The following is a 22,516-nucleotide window of genomic DNA, read 5'->3' on the forward strand; positions in this document are numbered from 1 at the left end:
CTTATCCAGAGACAGGCATCAGGAAGCATCAACTTTATTCATGCCCTATTCACCACATGTGTGTGGCCTATATCATAACCTTTCAAGCATTCAGCCATTCTTAGCTAGCCCTGCCTCTTAACTCCTTTCAGCCATCTTCCCTTTGGGCTCCATGCTGGCCCAAGACCAGAAGCACGTGAGAGCCAGCCACAAGCCCTAATCCCCTCTGGTCCATACCTTATCTACCTTTTCCAGACCCCTCCCAGGAATGGGCGGGGTCTTGCAGGTAAGGTCAAGTTACCTAGGGAGAAAGGGCGGGGGATGAGGCTTCACCCAGGTAATAATTGATCTCAATTTATTAGGGTGCTATATTCCCCTCATTTATCATCATCTTCAAAACACAACAAATTCCAGAACTCAATAGTAAGAGGAGAATAAAGGTTGAATGAGTTTCATCTAGAATTTAGGAAAGAAGATCTGAAATAATTTTTTTAAACTTTTTTTGGGGGGTCACACCCGGCAGCGCTCAGGGATTCATCCTGGCTCTATGCTCAGAAATCACTCCTGGCAGGCTCAGGGGACCATATGGGATACCGGGATTCGAACCAATGACCTTCTGCATGAAAGGCAAACGCCTTACCTCCATGCTATCTCTCCGACCCCAGATCTGAAATAATTTTAAATATGCTTTTCTTTCCCACATCTGCCTTTTAATAAGACCTCATTGATGGTTTCTGAACATAGGCTCTGCCCTCAGAGCATGGCTGAGCACATTGAGAAGGCCAAAGTACCCAAACAAGACACTCGCAGGCATTTTTCTTTTCTTACTCAGAGACATTTATAGCATTCTAAGGCTTTCTTCCAGGAAACAGAGAAAGTAATATGAAGCTTATACAAAGCTGCTGGTAGGATGAGTTTATACAGTCCCATAATTCAAATATGGGTTAAAGAAATAGTCCGGTGGATAGGAAGCTTACTTTGCACAGGACCAACCTGAGTTTAAACGCCAGTATCCCATATGGTCCCTCAAGAACCTCATTTCTGAGTGCAGGAGCAATTCCTGAGCACCAATGGGGATGATCCAAAACTCAATAAATTAATTTAATGGTTAAAATAACTTCTTATTTTAAATCTAATAAAGCAAACACAATTATGAGGGAAATGAACTAGAAATCAAGATAGACTTTCTAGGGAAAAATCTATTAATTGGGTATCATCAGGATGAGAGGAAAATTCTGATTCACTAAGTGTGTTTGGGGCATGGGGAGGAAGTGACTTACTTTATAAGCAGATAGAAAAGCAAAAAGATATGTAAGTAACAAAGTTACTTACTAAGTTACCAAAGAAGTTATAGAAGAAAAACTAAATTAGCAAATTAAATAATAAAAAAGCTCACTATGCTTATTAATGGCATACATTTTCAAGAACTGAGTAAACATTGATGCCTTATTATTTAAAAATAGAGAAAGAGGGGCCAGATGGATAGCACAGTGGTAGGGTGTTTGCCTGGCACGCAGGCAACTTGGGACCCAAGTTTAATCCCCAGCATCCAATATGGTCCTTCGAGCCTGCCAGGAGCGATTTCTGAGTGCAGAGCCAGAAGTAACTCCCGAGTGCTGCTGGGTCTGACCACAAAACAGAGAGAGAGAGAGAGAGAGAGAGAGAGAGAGAGAGAGAGAGAGAGAGAGAGAGAGAGAGAGAGACTATAAAGAACATGTATGTAGAAGTGTTCCATTTTCCCCAAGATTGATTTTTATTTTATAGGTTTGGAAATGGAGAGAGAAAATCTATAGAAATGTAAGGAATCAGAACACTTTCTATTTACATCAGGGATTCTCATAGTTGTATATAAACCCACACATGCTTTTTGTTTTTGTTTAAGTATACAGCTCAGTGAGAACTGTTAAATTCAAAAAATATTGGTGATGGGCTCCAAGCAGTTATTTTGCACAGCAATACAGGAAAGATCCTAGGACGGGATAAATGTTTGTTATACAGGCCCATGACACTTGTGCTGTATAAATAATTGTCAGGCTTTGCAGCTCTTTCCAGAATTTAAGAAAATTTGTTATTCCGCTATAGATATCATCTCCCATGGAAAAAGAAAGGGAAACAAACAGCCAAGCAGAATGAAAAGACCAAAAATGGTACATGATTATGGTACTTTTAAAAGCCAAATACTCCTTTGCTTTGAAGGTTAAAGTACATAGGGCAGGCATGCATCCAACTAGGGAAACTAGTTTACTAGCCACTGAAGGTGGCTGTAAAGACCTCCAAGACCACCTCTGAGACCATCTCTAAGGTCACCCTAGGACCATGGTTCAGGAGAATCTCCAGGACCAACTCCAGAACCATCCCTGGGGCCACATCCAAAATGATCTCCAGAAACACCTTTGGGACCACCTCTAAGACCAACTTTGGGACCATCTCCAGGTTCACTTCTAGGACCAGCCCTGAGACCCGACTATCTCCAGGACCACCTTTGGGACCATCTCCAGACTTATCACCAGAATCACCTCCGGGCCCCTCTCCAGAACCACTTTCCGGTTTTCTCTGCTTAAATTAGGGACCATCATCATGGCTGCCCAGACCTTCTGGGAAGGTTCATCCCAGCTATGACTTTCCCACCCTACACATGCTCCACCCACTCTTCCAGTTCATTCAGGGTATGTAAGCAACACTGCAGCGCAAGGGGCTAGGAGACCCCCCCCCCAAACTAGGAGCTTCTACCCATCAAGAAGAATAAGCGTGGGACCAGCGAGGTGGCGCTAGAGGTAAGGTATCTGCCTTGCAAGCGCTAGCCAAGGAAGGACCAAGGTTCGATCCCCCGGCGTCCCATATGGTCCCCCAAAGCCAGGGGCAATTTCTGAGGGCTTAGCCAGGAGTAACCTCTGAGGATCAAACGGGTGTGGCCCGAAAATAAAAAACAAAACAAAAAACAAAAACAAAAACAAAAAGAAGAAGAAGAAGCGTATTTTCCTTCTCACTCTTTGAGGCCAGAACCATAGACTGGGCATTGGGGGTGGGCAGCTGTGTGGGCCTGGGGAAGGCTCGCAAGGGAAAGACAATGGTTAGCACAAAACTCTTCCAGTTTCTCTGAGCCTGATTCTGCGGGAGCCCGACCTGGGCACAGTCAGGGGTGGGTGAAGAAGGGGTGTCGGGGTGGGCTGGGGTCTGCGCGCAGAGATGGTCCAGCAAGCCAGGCCAGGAGTCTCACCACCATGGACAGCTCACTGCTGCCCCAGCGGCTAGGCGTGGCCCTGCCCGGCTTCACGAGCCCCCTGGAGAGAGAGAGAGAGGTGACAAGGATGCCCGGGCATGTGCCACATATCCCACAGAATTGCCCACCCCACTCTGGCTCCCATCTTTTCCTAACTAGCCCCCCCCCCCCACCGGGGCTGTTGTAGGGAGAGTGCGCGGGCTTTTTAGGAACAAAGAAGCGTGCGGGGCTCGCACATCGCGGCCTTGCAGGTGCGGCAACCACAGGATGCCAAGAACCAGCCCGAAACAGCCCGGGCGAGCTGGCAAAGAATGCCCAGGGCACGCCCCTGCTGCCCGCCCTCCCGCACCCTGAGCAGCAGCGTGAGAAAGGAAAGGAATGGGGTAAGATGGAGCGCTGGAGGAAGGCGGGGATGCAATGCACCGCCGCCCACCAGCCGGGACCTGGGCTGGGACAGGACGAGAGGACTCCTTAGCCTCCCTCTGTTGTCCCCCGCCCCCAGGAGGAATTTCTCGTCACCTCCTGCCAGGTCTGATGTCACCTTTGAGTCATAGATGGACCGGGAGGGGGACGGGTGGGGCGCGCCCCAGCAGCCCAGCAAGCGCGCTCCGGCCCCGGTCCCACCCCCATCGTCGAGTCACCCAGTTGGCGAAGTTTCCTGCAACCTGGAGCCCGGGGTGCGCAGAACTGGCCCCTTAGGAAGGGGATTAGCACGGTGCTTGGGGTAGCACGCACACCCCACCTCCACTGGATTGCTGTGGGGCACAGGAGTCCTCTAGGTTCTCCTAGTGAAACCCAAGGCGGATTCTGGGGACCCCTGCCTCAGCCCACGTACACCCTGAACTTTCTCCATCTGGCCTGAAATTCCCCGCACCCCAGCTTCCCGGGGAGGGAGGATCTACTGGGTGTCTGCATCTGTGCTCTGCAGTGAGTGAGGATGCGGCCTGGCATCTCTCCCAATGTCTAGGTGCCTCCCGGAGTGCCGCACGCCCCCTTGCTGCGAGCAGCCCGGGACCGAGACCAGCTTCCAACGCCCTTCCCGGGCACAGTTTCTGATCAGAAGCCGGGGAAGGGCAGTCCAAACACAGAAGTGCTAATTCCGAGTCAATGGGAGAACCTCCCGAGTTTTGGGGAGCGCTGAGTGATGAGGGGGTTCTGCATTCCTTGCAGCCTCTGAGCACAGAGGATACCCTGGTCTCAGCATGGCTCTGCGGGATTGAGAACCCTGTGTCCTGCACATAAACCGCTTCCAGTACCCTGAACTCTGGTGCTCCGCTTAGGCGGTTCCCTTTAGGTCTCAGTGACAGAGTCGAGCAACATTCTGTTCAGGTGAGGGGCTGTCTTCTGCACCAGGTGCCACTTTGAACCTCTCCCCCCCCCCCCATTTTGTCGCGCAAGCCCAGAGCTGCCTGCAGGGTAAGTCAAGAACTAGGCCCAGCCAAGGGCAGGAAGCTTGGCTGTATGGGGAGGAGGGGTGTTCAGGGGACAGGGTTCCCCCCTCCTTCCTTCTCACATCCCTCAAACACGCTCCATCCCATGTCAGAAAACTCCGGGGAGGTTGACCTTCAAACATAGGTTTGGCCTTGAAACCTGGTCTAAAGCCTCTGATCATGACATTCTTGGGGGGGCAGGCACCGTTTTCTGCTATCTGGAAGATACTAAAAACATGGTTGGGAATGTGAAAGTGGGTAAAAGCCCCTTTTCCAAGAAGGCAATCCCACCAGCCCAAGCTTGTGTGAGCTTCTTCCTGGGGCATCTCACATCTCCCCCCACAATCCAACCCCTGCAGTGTCCCACTGCCACTCCGTGTTAGCAGTCCTGTTCCTGCAGAGAACTGCCCATGAAGTCTCAACCTAAACTCACTACAGGCTCCACGTCCTACGGCCATCTGGGATTACAAATCCCCCTCCACCCCTCTTTATAAGGGAGGAGTTACTTTGAGATCAGTAAAGATCTCAGAAAATCTCAGCCCCCACCCATTGAGAGATAACAACTGCATTCTAGTGGAATCACTGATAATTGATAGTGCAGCTCATTATGTAAACTCCTCTATGTAAACAAAGTTGGAGAAGAAAAGGGATGCCTTTAGTTGTTTTGAGTTTCTGGGATTTGAGAGCTATAGCTCCGAGCTACAGATTGGCAAAGGTTAAACCTGGATGCTTATTGGTGAGAAGATAAGGGAATTCCTGCACCCAGGTGCACTTTAAAGAGCAAAAGGTACTTTTTGTACTTTGCCAACTTCTTCATTTGCTTGTTGTGTAGACTGCAGAGGAAAAACTGAGAGACAATGGAGTCAAACCTAAATACTTACTTTCTAAAATGCAAGCAGAGATGTCCCTGGAGATAGGAATTGTCAAGCAAAGTGCACTGGGGAATTCAAGCCAGGCTCTTTTTTCCTGCATTGTCCTCTGAGCTTGCCCCTGGGAGGGAAGGTGGAGGGTTGGGACTTACTCACTCACGGGCCAGGCATGTGTGTAGGTGGGATCTCACACACATGAAGGGAGTCCGCATGGAAAAACCAGGTTAGAGATAGTCCTGAAAGCCTCCTACTTGCTGAGAAGCACACACCGACAGCCGGGCCTGAGCAAACTTCCAGCACCATTGGCACTGCCCACTCCTGATGCCTGGGCCTGAGGGGGTTTGGGAAGGCTCCCGGGGCTGGGAGTCACATGGATTCAGCATCATCGCAAGGGGTGGGGGGTGGGGGTAGTCAGCGAGATTGGAAACCAGATTATGATGTCAGAAACATCCTTTTCAGAAAGGTATATATTGGGGGAGACTTTCCAGTGAGCAAGAGAAGGAGCTGAGCAGAGAGAGAGTCTTGCTTTCTAATAATTGTCCTTGGCGTGGACAGAAAAGGCTCTTTGCAGGCAGCCTGTAAGTCACTTAGACTTCGTTTTACTTTCTGGAAGAACACACACAAATTACTTCTGGACGACTGCCGCGAAGATCTCCCTCCTTTGGCCTGAAGAGCAGAGAAGAGGAAATCAAGGAAAAGGTGAAGTAATAAATTAAGAGAGCATGTGGGCATTCCAAGTATAGAAAGACTATTCATTTGCCCATGTCTATATTTTCTCATTTTGTGGAGGAGAGGAAATTCTAAAAAAAAAATTATAATAATAAAGGTTCTGATAGATGTTCTGCCATTGACACCAGGGAAGTGTGTGGGAAACAAGAAAGTGAGGGTGGGGGAGTAGATGGGGGTTCATTTTGTTTAATAGAGAGGGCAACATTAAGCAGAACCTCATATTACTGTCATTCTTTATAGTGTACTTGAAGTATAATGTGTTTATTTGCAACACCTGTGATTTAATGTTTTCAATCTGATTTTTGTTTTTAATCTTTTACTGGGAGAGGGCTGACTTTTGAAAGCCTGGGTCGTTTGGAACTTGGCTAAGTATCCTCGGATTTTTATTGTGGAAGCAAATATTATCATTTTAATGTTAAACAACTCGCATGTATCCAATGGCTCATTTGTGCTCACTTTTTTTTTTTTTTACTTGTCTGACCCCTCTCCTCCTCCAGATCAAACGACTGCCTTAAAACTCCTAGGTCGTTTTGAAAAGAATTCGTTCTAAATCAAAAAGTGTGAGAGGTTCAAAGGTTGACACTTCTGCATGCTGCCGAATTGTCTTTCATGCCATGCAAACAGGTTTGACAGTTAGAAACCCTTAAATGTTCAAGGGAGGTTGTGGAAATTCCCAGAGCCTTCTTTTTTTTTCTTTCTTACTCCCTAAGTGGGCGGGAGCCAAGTTTTTTTAAGTAGGGAGTTTAAAGTAATCAAATGAGGAAGATAGACACTTCTGAGAAGGGGTGACCCCCTCCCAGACCGAACGAAGCTGCAAACGGTCAGTGCTAGGCAGCTCGCTGCCATGAAAAACCCAGGGCAGCGTGGGGGCCCCGGGAGCGCGAGGGTCGGGAAGAGGGCGCCAGTTGCACACACACACACCTTGGCACACTTCTCGGGGCATCGGCCAGAAAGCCAGGCTTGATAAAGGCCAGGCTCCTTCACCACCCCGAGTCTCCCTCGCACTAGCTGGGTCGAGAGTAATGAAACCCAGGAGGAGTGTCTGCTGGTGCAGGACAAACATCCTGGTAGAACCGCGCTCTGCGTCCATCCCAGATAGAGAAGCCGGCGGGGCGGAGGAGTTGGGGTTGGAACCCTTTTCTGCTCTTCCCTGCCACTGCCCACTTCGCTGCCACCTTCGCCCAGTGCGCTCCCCTCGATCCATCGGCACCCTGCGCTCTTCTGGGGCTGAGCCGCCAGCCGAGGTCCATCTTCTGCGTCTGCGACAGAAGCGACAAGGAGGGTCAACCTAGAATCTGTAACGGGGGGCGCAGAGGGGGCCTGTGGATTTGGGGGCGGGCGACAGAGTTGGGTCTCCAGGTCAATCAGCCAACACCCTTGGAGGGTGCGAAAGCTGACAGAGGCTTAGTACTCCCTGCTTAGGTTGGGGGTCTCTAGGGTGCGCAAAGTCTGTATTTTAGTGGGTGGCTGGGCAAAGACTTGGGAGGACTCTGGACGTCCCCAAGTGGCTGAAACTTCCAGATTGGCCACCTGGAGCTGAAGTCAACTCATCTAGCTCCTCCCGGCCCAGGGGCTTCCCTGCCCGACTTTGCGCTCCCTCTTGCGCCCTCCGCGGGCTGAGGAAGGGGCACCCCCTCGGGTTTCCCTTAGCTCCCGGACGGTCCTGAAAATCGCCGCTAGCTCCAGGGGGGACTGAAGCGGCTAAGGCGACCTCGAGCTCTGCGTGCTCAGCGGGAAGACCCGCACAGGCTTTGCCCGGGGGTGCTGTGCGCACGCTCCCGGAGCTGTCGGCCTGGCCGAGTCCGGTGGGACTGGGTTGGGGGAGACGCGGCGGACGGGCTGCTTGGATCGGGCATCGCCTGCGCCCCTCACCCCGGGCGGACGGTGGAGTTGGACGCCGGGCGCTCGCGTGGGGAGCCCCAAGGGCCCCCTATCCGTCGCCGCCCCGGCCCCGGCCTCCGCCCCCCGCGCCCTCACTCGCCCGCGCGCGCTGCTCGGGCGCCACCTCTTTGCGAGTCGACTCGCTCGCTGACTTCCCCGGCAGGTTCGCCCCGAGCGTGTGAACCTCGGCGCGGGGGGCTCCCGGCTCGCTCCAACCTGCGCCCACCGGCGGCATGTGTGGGTGCCCGTGAAGCCCGCGCAGCGGGGCCAGCGCCCCGGGTCACCCGGCCCTGCCCACCAGCTAGCCAGCCACATACGCGCGCTCGGGGCCGCTCTCCGGGCCGGGTGGACCCGACGATCGAAGCCGCCCGCCGGGCCAAGCCGAGGAGGTAGACGGGCGCTCGGCCGGCCACTGCGCGCGGGATAGACAGACGGTCTGGCTGGCCCCGTCTGGCGCCCCGGGACCCCCCCCCCCCATGCCCAGCCGCACCTTTCATCCCATGCACCTTTAAAACCCATCCCCCTGGGACCCTGTCGCAGAGGAAGAAAACTTTTTGTTTTCGAGTTTGGTTTTGGGCTTTATTTTTCTAAACACCCCCTTTCCCCCACTTTTGGGCCCTTTTTCTGCCCGTGCGGTTTGGAAAAGGCACAGCTGGAGAGGCTGGTTCCTCACTAAGTAAGTACCCAGAGGAGCCAGAGAAAAGTTTTGTTTTTTTTTTTTTCTTCTTCTTCCTTTCTTTCCTTTGCAACTCGGGAGGCAGAAGATGCCCTGGTTCTGGCGCTGGCGGCGATGTGGAGCGGAGTGCGGAGCTCGGGCGCCAGTGCTCACCCTGTGATCTCTCCTACAGACCTCCCCTCCCCAGAGCAAGAAAGAGGAGACGATGCTGCGGCGGCTGGTGCCCCAGTGGAGCGTCCTGGTGTTCCTGCTGAGCTACTCCATGCCCTCCTGCGGGCGCTCGGTGGAGGAACTCGGCCGCCGGCTGTAAGTGTCCCCCCACGGCCCCGCGATTATGGGGAGGCCGCCGGGAAGCGCGGGGGTAAACCGGGCGCCTCGTTGGGGGGTACTGAGGGGAGCTCCGCTTCTGGATCTGAGAAAAGCAGCGCCCCAGAACCCAGCCCCGGGGTAGCAGAGCTCAGCTCGCACCCGGTCGGGAGGTTGAGCGGGCCACACTCTGAGGGAGACAGACGGAGAGACACTAGGAGCGCTCGTCTCTAAGAGGCTGGGACATTTTTGCAAGATCTTCTCTGGGCAAAGATCGGGCAAGAGTTATTCCTGGGATCTAGGGAAATCTGAAAGCTTTTGATCGCCCAGTGATTTGTCGGCTGGAAGCCCAGGGGAAGGGCATGCAAATCATGCAAGGATTTGTAGCTATATAGAATTGTGGGGAACATTGTCTCATTGTGCGTGTGTCTGTCTGTCTGTGTGAAGCACAGAACTTTGCGTCTAACGTTATTAGAAATGACATCAATTGAAGCCTATAAAATGGGACCTTACATAATAAAGGCATATTATATAATAAAGTAGCCTAACAACTTAGCCAGGCCCAGCTCCAACCTCAGTATTTATTGATCAGGTTAAGGCGAGCAGAGAGTGAATGCTCCGTTGCAGAACGGGTGTTAGGGGTGGAGATTTGTTTGCCCCCCCCCCCGAATGAGGGCAAAACTGTTTGTTTCTTCATAAGAAGTGCACATTGGAGAACTTGTCGTTTGGTGTGTATGAGGATACCTTCTAGGGTAACTTTGACTCGAAGGTTCTGGTAGGTCCCATTGCTGCAGAGAAAATGTCACTTTGGCTTTGAGAAGTTGCCAGCGCCGCACTGTCTCTGCACTGCCCTAGAGTGTCTGGGATACAGTCTTGCTGAGTGTTGGGACTCTTGCTTGCAGGCTCCTGGCTCTGGGTGAGAAGGCCCAGAAAGTGGGGGTTGCCTCCGGAGACGGAGAGAAGGAGAAGTTTGACACCGATAATCAAAATAGCAGTCTCTGATATTGAGGGCAGGTTTGTGGTGTCTCTGTAAATCCCTGAGGGTGTACAAAAGGCAACTGTTTTATAGGTGCCCTTGGTCTATTATTATTAGAGCAGAAAATCCTTAAACAAAATTACTTAAGACTTGTCTGAACCTTGGCACAAAATGAAAATCTACTATGAATCTCCTAAGGCAAATTGTGTAGAACATTGTACTGAAGATAAAGCTGCATTGTATTCTTCAAATCGGCCTTTTGCTAATGCAGTTCTGAAAATTGTCTTCAGACTTCTCTTTTCTTGCTCATTTAGAGATTTACATTAAATTCAATTACTTAAAATCCACATATAAATATCGACAAAGACGGAATTTTCTGAGGCATGCTTAAATACTGTATTTATTTGTCTTGGAACAGAGCCATTTTTTTTCTTTAAAGTTGCTTAAGAAATACCTGTTTTCTCTTCTGAGAAACAATAAATGGACCATGATTAAATTCACAGGTTAAGGCATAAACACAGAGCTAAGTTGTCCTAAAGGCTATTTTTAACTCTTTCCTGGTTGCACCTTGCAAAACACACAATAGAAACCAGTTAGCAGCCAGACACTCTGTTATAGTTTTGTTTGTGGGTGAAATATAATATTGCAGTTAAACACTCACACTCAGCAGACAGTTATAAAGCTACCACAAAACATTCTTATTGTGAATGGCTAATAGACCATCAGATTACAGCCTGGCTTTTCAGGGAGGCTGACATCATCAGAAGATGAAGATGTTTCATCAAATTATTAACAGCCAAATGGGGTTTAAAAAACAAGTCATTATTTTTGCGTTGCTGCCAAGTAATAGTAAGCTTTATATGCTAGACAAAACAACAGTTTACTATTACGCTAAATCATTCTAGTTTCTTGACAGAAATTTTGACATGCAAGTCAAACCACATTGCTATTCACAGTGAGAGAAACTTAGTTTTCTCTTTTTGTTTTAAAATCTTAGTTTCACTCTATTTTTTTTGTAAAAGAGAAAAGGGGGTTCAGCAAGTGACTTAAAGCACTGAAATCAAGTGCCTTAACTTCTGTATTGTCACTTCTGCCCAGAGGTTTATGACTCCAGCAAAAATACCTTCTCCACCAAAGGAGGTAATTTTAATTTAATGCATCTTTGTTATCCATGAATCCAAGACTTTCATTATCAGGGCTGGAGCAGGAGTTTAGGGAGGTTAGAAAGAGGCCTCTGGACTCTCAGACCGGCCTTGCAGGTGGTCCCCCTCTGTGTGTTGGAGAGCTGGTACCCAGTAAATTAAGAAAACTTCAACTTAACTGGTAGATTTTCTGAGGAGCCAGGCTGGGTCTCTTCCACTTAATGAAAAGCATAACTTTTGACTGAGTCACTAAAAGCTGGAAGGCGCTGGCATGACTCATCAGACTGAACACTCTAACCCTGACTGCACCATGGACCAGAGCTTCCCTCTCCCGGCCTGAATCCTGCCACTGCTGCCTGGGTCCCACATGACTTCCTATTCTCTGTGCCCTGTGTTCCTTGAGAGCGCCTCTAGAAATCCAATCTTCTTCCCTGAAAAGGCCCTGCAGAGAGACTCTGCTGGAAAGCCAAAGAGCTACATTTGGCCTGAATTCAGACTGGCCCATGTTCAGCCATTTTTCCTTTTTTTTTTTTTTTTTTTTTTTTTTTTTTGCAAGTCTGTCTTACCATTATCAAAGGAGACCACAAATATACCATTGTTTTTTTTCCATGCCGAAGCTTTGGTGGTAACAAATGCCATGTGAAGCGTGCCACTGTGTCACCAGGACAGCAAGTGCGTCACTGGTCATTAGCGATGCCCACTTGACCACAAAACAATCTCAGTGGTGAGCGCCAAGCCGCAGTCTGAGCTGCCCAGCTCCTTCCCTCTAGTTTGTTCCTCGCGTTCAGCTTTGTTCTTTCTTTGAAAAAAAAAAAAAAAAACTAGAACCCTCTATGGCTCTCCTTCCTGACTGTTGATGTCTCTCCTTTCCTGACCTTTATGGCAGCAGCCCAGTTTGAAATGCATTTGAGTCACCATGGCTGGAATATAAACATCCCTGGAGCAAGAAGCAAATGATCCAACCATGTTTGTGATATGGATTTCACATTGCATTTTCCACTAGATAACAGAGGGACACTCTGCCCCTGTCAGAGATGTCCATTTTCACCTGCCTGGTGTTGGCCATAGTGAGGGCAGGAGACTGGGATGATTCCATTTCCCATGAACAGCAGCCTGGGAAAGTGCAGCGCTCTGTGACTCACCATGACAGACTCATCCAGTGACAAGCACGGAAGCCAATGCAAAAGGCTAGCAGTGACAGGGCTTGATTGGAGCAGAATGGCAGAAAGGTGAAAGTTTTGCCTTCAGGTTCAGTGCACATAGGCTGAAGAGTGGTATAGATGGGGAGTTGCCTAGAGCAGAGAAATTAAAGCTCCTGGCTCTCTAAAGGATGCTACTTAGAAATCCAGGAATGAGACATTTTGCTCTAAGATTAAATGGCAATACTTAGGAAATATGCAATTTTAGCAGTCCCAGCCTTTAAAAATATTGTTAGAGGATATGAATATATTATATCAAAGCTTCAATTTTCTAGATGATTAAAAATTTTCACAATACTGGCTATGGCTGCCACAGAGTGAAGTTTAATCTAGTCACATGTAGCACCTTGGAGAAAGGAAGAGAAACTCCTTCATGCCCCATTTCAGTCAGGCTCCTGTGGAATTCCTTTCCATGATGTCATGTCTTTTTGGAACAATCTGCCTAGCTTAAAGTTGGTGGTTCAAACCCTCAGAGAGGGCTGGCATCCTGGCACCACAGGCCAAGGGGAATGATTGAGTGGTCACAATTGACTCACAGTGTAGCTAGACAATCTATCATCTCCCAGGGGGAGCCCAAATTTCAGAAGCCTAATTTTCCCCTCTTGGGGATGGAAATGGACTTCTGGGGACAGTTGGCTGGAGCTCCAAGGCAATTAAGAAATTGTGGTCAGCTCTTTGCATCCACATACATGACAGGAAAAAGGACAGGGGAGGAGGGAGAGAACAGTGAGGGGCTGAGGAGCAACAAGATCCATTTTGCAGAGATCTGATTTCCAATTGAGGACAGAGCTGGGTGTTTATGGCTCAGAACCTCACCTTTCCTGAGAACTGAGCAGGGACATTGCTATTGTCTCATTTACCAAAGGCCATAAGTGCTGCCCCAGTGAAGGCCGGCAGGGACCCAGGTAGGGTTTTGGGATAACATCGGGCTGCAAAAAATTTACTCAGTAAAATACCACTGGTGCTTGTGATTGCTGTGGTTGCTGGGGGCCACCCACCAGCACTCTGGCAAGACCTGTGGGGTGCTGAGGAAGGAACCCTATAAGTGAGGTATATGTTCTACCAAAGCCACAGCCCTGATCCACACAGACAATATCACAGAATTCTTTCAAAGGCAGAAATCACTTTGCAGGTGATGTGAAGGCAAATATTCCATTCTGAAGAGCATTAGAAACATGGGGGTTAAAGCAGAGAGTGGTTGAGCTGAGATTAGAGACACTCTAGTCCAGGGCCTGACCCTTACATGTGGTGATGAAGAGGGCTCCTTGAAGTCAGGAGCCACCAGGACAGCTAGCAGAGATTCATTTGTTCTCATTCCATTTATTGACAGGCACTTCCCATTAGTTTCTAGAGTTTGTGTGTGTTTGTTTGTTTTTTGGTATTTGGGCCACACCCCGTGGAGTTCAGGGGTTACTCCTGGCTTTGCATTCAGATATCGCTCCTGGTAGGCTTGGGGAACTATATGGGATGCCGAGTATCCATCCTGGGCTGGCTGCTTGCAAGGCAAATGTCCTACTGCTGTGCTATTGCTCCGGCCCCTTCTACAGGTATTTTTAAGAGAAAGAGAATAAGTTAGAAAAGAGAATTTTCCTTGTGGCCAAAGAGATTGTACAGTAGGGAAGGTGTTTTCCTTGCATGCAGCTGAACCAGATTTGATCTCTTGTACTCTATAGGGCTCCTCAAGCACCACCAGGAGTAATTCCTGAGTATAGAATCAGGAATAACTCCTGAGCATCACCTGGTGTGGCCCAAAAAAAAAAACAAACAATTAAAGACTAAGTAAGGATAGGACCTTTGAAATTCTAAAAAATAAGAAAAAAAAAGAAAGCTCTGGAGTCATAGAAGGAACAGAATGTTCTCACTGAAGTGAAACACACAAAGTAACGCATTTTGGAGAGACCACCCACTGCCTCATGGGAGCTGGGAGTGTACAATGCCACTGAGTGAGCTCTAACCTTAGCCCTTAACTTGAGGTTCCAGGCAGCCCTCAGTGAATTTGTGTTTTCCTTGTGGTTCCTAGACAGGGCTCATTGCCACTTGAGATTTCAACCTTTGCTTGCTTGCTTTTACTCTTAACAGTTTTCTACTTGCTTCTCTTTGAGATTTATTATTATTGTTATTTTTCTAACAAAAAACAATGTGTGCATGCATGTGCGAGCACACACACACACATACACCTGTCTCTCTGTGTCCATATACAAAAACATAGCCATGGCAAGTGTGCTGGTAAAAATCAGCCTTTTTATTTCCCAGGCAAAGACACCTGGATTTGTTTTCCTAATAAAACTTTGGACAAGAATATGAAAAGGTGGGGCTGGAGCAATAGCGCAGTAGTAGGGCATTTGCCTTGTACGCATTTGACTCAATTCGATCCCCGGCATCCCATATGGTCCCCCAAGCCAGGGAGATTTCTGAGCACATAGCCAGGAGTAACTCCTGAGTGTCACTGAGTATGACCCAAAAACCAAAAAAAAAAAAAGCTCAGAAATGTCTATTTCTAAAAATTTCCAAATCCTAATATTTTAATTTAAGTTAAAAAAGTATAGATGAATTTTCCTTATATTTATATCATACATTATATTTATCAACCTGCATATATTAAACCATATTGCATCCTAGGATAAATTCTTTTGCTCATAGTAAATTATGTTTTGTTGAGAATTTATGTTTATTTACTTCTTTTTTTTCTTTTTTCCTTTTTTTCTTTATCTCCTTCTATCTGGAAAAAAAGGAAAAAGAGAGTGAGAAGGGGGGAAGGGGAGGGCATGTGGAGAGGAAGGGAGAAAAGGAAGAGAGGAAAAGAGGAAGAGAAAATAAAAAGGGATAAGGGGAAGAATATGGAGGGGAGAGAGAAGGGAAAGGGAACAGAGAAAACGAGAGAGAAGAGGATGGGACCAGAGGGAAGAAAGGGGAGAGAAAGGAGATGGAAAGAAGAAAGGAAAGAAGGAAAGGGGAGGAGGAATAAAAAGTGTTTATTTATTTCTTAAAAAGATCTATTTGTGCTAGATATAAAAAAATACTGAGTATAGAGTTATTAAAGCTATGATCAATAACACAATAACAAGTTTTTCTGGGGCCAGAGAGATAGCATGAAGGTAAGGCATTTGCTTTGCATGCAGAAGGACGGTAGTTCGAATCCCGGCATCTCATATGGTCCCCTGAGCCTGCCAGTAGCGATTTCTGAGCATAGAACCAGGAGTAACCCCTGAGCACTGTCGGGTATGACCCAAAAACAAAAATAAACAAAAAATAAGTTTTTTTGTATGTGCAATAAGTGTGTTAATCATTTTTAAAAAAGAAGTATAGATGGAGCTAAATCAAACTGGGTTTGTTTTGTGGTTTGTTGGTGTTGTTGCTATTTTAATTTTTGGGTTTTGTTGTTGTTTTCACATGGAAGGGGCTCATGGGCCCCAAAGGATCCTTGACCCCATCAAAGTCACATGTAGGGCGTCTGGCCAGGAATTTTGAGCATATTCAAGGCCTCTATTCATGCTAATTTGTCTTAAGGCCTTCCGGCCTGAGCTCTACCTGGGCCTTCAGGAAAGCTAGAAAGCTTTGGCAGGCCTTTGGGTCTCCCCTGGCCCTGATAAAGTAACTGATGCCTTCCTCTCCTGTTCTTTTAACCTTGAAGCAAAAGAGCCGTGTCGGAACATCAGCTCATGCATGACAAGGCCAAGTCCATTCAGGACCTGCGGCGCCGCTACTTCCTTCAAAATCTCATCTCTGAGATCCACACAGCCGAGATCAGAACTACCTCTGAGGTCTCCCCCAACTCCAAGCCTGCCCCCAACAACAAGCACCACACGCTCCGATTTGGAGTGGATGAGGAAGGCCGATACCTCACTCAGGAAACCAACAAGGTGGAACAACCTCTGAAGACCACCAGGATGAAAAAGAAGGGCAAGCTGGGGAAACGCAAGGAGCAGGAGAAGAGGAGGCGGCGGACACGCGCGGCCTGGACCACCACCCAAGTGACTGGCAGTGGGCTGCAAGGGGACCACCTGACGGACAACTCCACCTCACTGAGGGAGCCTGGCTCACGGTAAAGGCTGATTTTAGGTCTCTAACCTTGACTTTGAAAGTAGCTGTGATCTATCTATCTTTCTGGATCCCTGTTCTTTCTGCACTTTTAGCAATTGCTCCACAATTTACAAATTTTCAAAATCAGGATCAGTAAACATGTTGTCAACCATACACACACACACACACACACACACACACACTTTTACAAGCCATTTCTATTTCTCCTTCTCAACACACTGATCTTTTAGTGCCTTCTGAATAATTAATTCCATTTCTTTTATTTTGTTTTTTTTTTGTTTGTTTGTTTGTTTTGGGGTCACACCCGGCAGCACTCAGGGGCTACTCCTGGCTCTATGCTCAGAAATCGCCCCGGCAGGCTCTGGAGACCATATAGGATGACGGGATTCGAAACACTATCCTTCTACATGCAAGGCAAATGCCTAACCTCTATGCTATCTCTCCAGCCCCTAATTCCATTTTTTAAGCAAGAGTCAAAAGCTAGTGACCACTGTCTGTTCTGTCACTTGCTATTTTACTGCTCTCCCACCTTGGTAGACTTCTTGATTATTGTTTACTCCTCATTATCATTTTGATTCAAGGGGGAGCATGGAAGGCTTTGCTAAAATCTATCAACATGACAGTCTCCCACCTTAAGCTCTTCTGAACTGTGCACATTCTTATCCTTTAATGTTTATAAATGAATACTTTAAAATATACTTTTTATTTTCTTACTTATTTTTGGGTTTTGGACCATACCCTGTAGTACTCAATACTTACTCCTTGCTCTATGCTTAGATATTGCTCCTAGAGGTATTCAGCCATTTGTGATGCTAGGGATCAATCTGGGGTCGATCACCTACAAGGCAAGATCTGTATCTCTCCAGCCCTCAAGCACATTTAAAATATATTTAATTAAACTCTAGTTTCAACCAATTCATAAAAAACATCACTGGTGTATGACAGTTAAGGTTCAGTGTGGGGAGGGTTTCTCTTTTTCTCATGTTTCTCTTTGTCCATTGCCATAAGCTCATTTGGGATGGGGTAATTGTGGTAGCAATAATAAGTCATTAATTTTTATGTAACTTGTTTTCCGTAACTAACAAATGCAGGTCAGGATAGCTTTCACAGATTGCAGACAAATACCTTAGAGTTCAAGTGTTGAGTCTAAGTGAAAGTTCATACTTTTGGCAACTATATGGTCTTTCTGAGATTCACTTGCTTCTCTGTGAAACCAAGATAATAATCTCATAGGGTTGGTAATGATTAAATAAAATTCTGTGAGTTGAAAGTTTGTCATGTAACAAACAATGAGTTGCAAGATTATTATTGCAAGTTGTAAAATATTATCATTGTGGTGCTTTTACAAATAGTTCTTATTGTATACCCATCTATTTATCCATCCACCAACCATTCAACCAATATTCAACTATCCATCCAACCATCTATCTGTCCTACCTCCATCTAACCAACCATCCACCTAACCATCTATCCATCATTCAACAATCCATCCATCTATCTAACCATTCATTTATCCATCTAGCCATATATTCATTCACCCAAACATCTAAGCATATATATCCATCCAATCATTCATTTATCATCATTCATCTATAAATATGCCCTTCCACCCAACCATCTATCCATCCTACCATTCATCCACCATACACCTATACATCATACATCATATATCCATTCACCTATCCATGTATCCCATCTAACCAATCATTCTTTGAATCATCTATCCATCCATCCACCCATCCATCCATTCACCCAACTATCTGTCCATTCAAGCATCTATAGATCAAACCATTCATCCAAGCATTCTATCTATTCTATCTATTCTATCTAATCACCCACCCAACCACCCATCCATCCAACCATTCATTTACCCATCCAACCATCCATCCCATTCATCTATCTAGCCATCCATTCATTCATCTATAAATTTGAATTTTTATAATGTGGAAAAACATTCAAATTACTCTTTTCATTTTATAAAAAGAAAACAGATTTATTTCATCAAAGAACCCACCTGAGGGGCCTCAAATCAGAGTCAGTAGCCCTTCAAGCTAGAACTCCAAGCTGTAGCTCCAAAATGGAGCTCTTTCCTGTTTCATGAGACATAGGCTATACTATGCCAGAGCTAATTTTTGATCCTGGAAGCTCTACTGAGATATTTTTGGTTTCTACTTTTTAGTAAATTATTTCTGTAGAGTTTGAAATAAAGAGGAAACCAACCTAAGCATGTGTCTTATACAGCTATGATCTCATTATGAAGAGTCCCCTGTTACTTTTCCAGAGCTCTCCTTTAATAAGAGAGACAGGATTACAGTGGTTTGCAAAGGTGGTTTAGATCTATTTACCTACTACCATCTCATTGAATTAAGTTGACAGAGTCCATCTTTAAATAGCATATCTGGAAAAATTATACAGTTTTAATGGCAGTAGAAAAATCTTTAGCATAGTGAATGACATCATCTGCAGCTATGGAAGATATGAGGTTTCTTACAGATGAAATCTTTAATAAACCTCAGATACCTTCAATAATATACACATATATCCAGTATAGTTAAATATTATTTTAATTCTATTATTAAACAGTCTACTACCAGATCCATTTTATCTATTATCTTACTAGGCATGTATTAAGAGAACATTGAGTGATATTGCAGAAGTTAAAAGCTTGTCATATAACAAACACTCAAAAATTACAACTTTCTATAGTTTAGTGCTCTAGTTCTGATTGGTCTGTCTCTCCATCTAGCTATTCCTCAACTGGACTACAAGATAGTGTGTGTGTATATATATATATATATATATATATATATATATATATATATATGCATATATTATATAAGCAATATAATATTATAAGTGATGAAGATGATTATAAATGCTTCTTAATAAATTTGAGCCATTTAAAATTTTTACTCCCTGTAAGTAGCTAGAGAAATAAAGAGAACCAGCACTTAGTTTTCTAAGTTAAAGAGAGAATTAGTGAACCCTTAAGTTAAAGGAGGAAACAAAGCAGTGATCCAATGAAATCCTGACCTTGCCTGGAAGACATAGAATATTTCTGCTTCTCCTTTTTGTCCCCAGGTTGTGAAGGAAAATTGTGGGACATTCTGCCTGGAAGCCAAATGTTGGCATTCTCCCAACATAACAAAACAGAGGTTCAGGGGAGGGTGACAGGTGGGTTTAGGGGTAAATTGGTTAGAAAATGTGCACTGGCTAATTCTAGAATTAAAATTATATTATTCCAGAGTACTTGCTTTGGCATCCTATAAGCAGCCAACATTGTTCTAATGTCCTTTCTTTAGTCCCTTTGCATCATATGGTAACTTGAGAGATCTGATAAAGTATCTATGCAGTGTTTCTGAAGAGAATGAACTAGATGTCTTTACTTGTTCCAACCATGCAGAAGGAAAGATAGAGCTCTGAATTTGGTAAATTATATTTTGTAATTTTTGATGTTGCAAATAAGGTGTCCAGTTATTATTGGGTTAATTTAATTTAGACCATATATTTTGCCTCAACAAATAGCAATTTTAAAATAATGCAGTTTTTCAGGATTCAAGTGCTAGAACTCTAAGTGCTGTCATACACACATGTATCATATCCATAAATGCATGCTTTTAGGTATTGTTCTATTTTACTTGAATATTTCAAGTAAAGTGCCTTTGTTAAAAGTAATCAGAGGGAAAGATAACTAGTAAAGTGCCTGGGCAGGATAAAATATAATTAAAAGATCTCACTGGTCTTTAATTCATTCCTGTCTTTTTCGTCCCTTATAAAGAAAGCATTATGCAATATGCCTTTTATTTCCTCCTTTCATTAGATTTGTTTTCTTAAATTTAATTCTAAAAAAGCTTTAATACAAAAACCATTCAAAATCAGTAGAACTCTGTTGAAGCTGGTAGTCATCTTCTGGGATTTCTTCATTATATTTATCTACATTTACCTGTCCTTTAAATTTTTTATCTTTTTTTTTTTTTCTGGGATCTGGAGAGTTATTACAGGAATTTGAGAACTTGGTTTGTAAATGGCTGACCCAGATTAAATCCTTAGCACCAAATATTATCTCCTGAGCACTACCCCTGAGCACAGAGACAGAAGCAAGCCAGGAGTACCACCAGGAATGACCCCAAACCAAAAAAGATAATTTTTTCTCTATGTAATTAGAATCTATTTTATTATTCCAACCAATGACTGCCAAAAAGGTTGATTCCTGAAGACTTGTTAAATGCTGTAGTGACTTTTTTTTTAATGTAAAATCCCTCTCAATTGTTAAGAATTTGTTCTTTTGTAGTTCTCAGTTCTCTCACACATAGACAGCACCACCCTGTGAAACTCTGCCCACAAACTCTGGCTGTTAATGTAAAGGCCCAGCCAATCCAATTCCCTCCAACTACTGTTTCCTTAGAAACCAAAAGGCAGACTCGGAAATAGACCACACAGAAAGAAGGAAACAGAGCAAAACAGAGAAAAATGTTGTTAGCTCATCTTAAAATATTGTCATCAGCGTGGAGAGCATTTTAAAAAAAGGTGCTATTCCCAAGTGTTAACTTATTTGAAATAACAAAATGAACATAGTGATGTGAAATACTGCTTTTTAAGCCTTTGGCTCTAAATTAAAATAGATGTCCAAATTTATAACATATGGCCCTCTAGAAATAGAATTAGAAAAAGAGGAGAATAATAATTCTTAGAGTTTAGCTACAAAACCCAGAATCCACAGTTGTGCTGTTCCCCAGTGTTGAAAGACAACTAAAGAAATGGCAGGTGTCATCAAGCCAACAAGCAAATGTGCTCCTTTAATTGCATCCTTCCAACATTTACCCAAAATATATGCTTTTCCTCATCACAGACCGGTCTTAGCAAGAGATTAGCCAAATGAGAACTTCAGCAGACTAAGCACATTTTGGATCACCAACAGCAGGCATTTCTGGAGAAACAACTTTCAGGCTAGGGGTACTTGGCAATGGATCGAATGCCCTACTCTTATCCCAAGTTCTCCAATTTGTCCCTTTCCCATAATTGCTAAATTGGCAGCCTTGAAAAATTCTCCAAGTTATCACCTTGTTCCAACAGTGTAATTACCAATGCAGGTCCGTTCGTTTTCTGAATCATACCTATCATTTGATGGGATTAAAAACTCTACCTACAGAGCAAAGGTTCTGAAGAGGCTGCAAAGGGTCCCAAAAAGCCCTGTCTATGGGAGATATTGACAGGAAACCCTACATATCTTTCCACAGTGATCCCTTGTGCCTTGTTTCTTTTGTTTCATATTTCTTCAATTTGTAAGGAGATTTAACCTCTTTTCTTCTTTTTTCCTTCTCTGCTCTTTACAGGAGACACTGAAAATTTTCACAAGACCTGCAGAAGACATATTGCAAAATTCTGTAATAGTGAACATATGAAAAGTATTAGAAATATTTATTATCTGTAAATACTGTAAATGCCTTGGAATAAAGCTGTCTTCCCAGTACTCTATAAAACTGCTCATTGGTCACTGAGAATATTTTTTGTCAAGGCTAATCCAATGATTATTAACACATTTACCATAATTTATTTTGTCAACTGATGTATTTATTTTGTAAATGTATCTTGGTGCTGCTGAATTTCTATATTTTTTGTAACATAATGCACTTTAGATATACATATCAAGTATGTTGATAAATGACACAACAAAGTGTCTATATTTTGTGGTTGACTTTAATAAATGCCTAAAAAGAATTATTCAAACTGGTTTTTCCTCTGTGCATGTAAAAATAGTAGTATTTTAAATTTGTAAAGAATGTCTAATAAAATATCATCTAATCTAAATCAAATCATGACTCAGAAGATGTGAATTATAGATGAATGGCAGAGATAGCTACCCTTTAAGATTTCTGGTGGAAATAATACACTGTGATTTTTTTCGCTTGTGGAGGTCTTTCCAGCAGTGACCAGGGACCAAGATGTGGTAGGATTGAAACCCCAGGACCCACATTCTCTATCACATGAGCTATATCCCAGTTCTCTCTCTCTTTCTCTCTCTCTCTCTCTCTCTCTTTCTCTCTCTCTCTCTCTCTCTCTCTCTCTCT

General features: G+C 45.0%; 1 protein-coding gene across 2 annotated transcripts; it reads left to right on the plus strand.

The window, feature by feature from the left end:
* Positions 1 to 7,201: 7,201 nt before the first annotated feature.
* On the plus strand, positions 7,202 to 21,969 carry PTHLH (parathyroid hormone like hormone). Of its 2 annotated transcripts, XM_049783863.1 has the most exons (4): positions 7,202 to 7,509; positions 8,957 to 9,090; positions 16,039 to 16,449; positions 21,782 to 21,969. In XM_049783863.1, the coding sequence occupies exons 2-4, from the start codon at positions 8,990 to 8,992 to the stop codon at positions 21,789 to 21,791; spliced, it is 522 nt and encodes a 173-aa protein (XP_049639820.1). In that variant the 5' UTR covers positions 7,202 to 7,509; positions 8,957 to 8,989; the 3' UTR covers positions 21,792 to 21,969. The 2 variants fall into 2 exon arrangements, with proteins under 2 accessions (XP_049639820.1, XP_049639819.1); XM_049783862.1 differs by lacking the exon at positions 7,202 to 7,509 and having other exon boundaries at positions 8,947 to 9,090.
* The last annotated feature ends 547 nt before the right edge of the window (positions 21,970 to 22,516 follow it).

The sequence above is a fragment of the Suncus etruscus genome, chromosome 11 (assembly GCF_024139225.1).
Source record: "Suncus etruscus isolate mSunEtr1 chromosome 11, mSunEtr1.pri.cur, whole genome shotgun sequence".
In the NCBI taxonomy this organism is placed as follows: Eukaryota; Metazoa; Chordata; class Mammalia; order Eulipotyphla; family Soricidae; genus Suncus; species Suncus etruscus.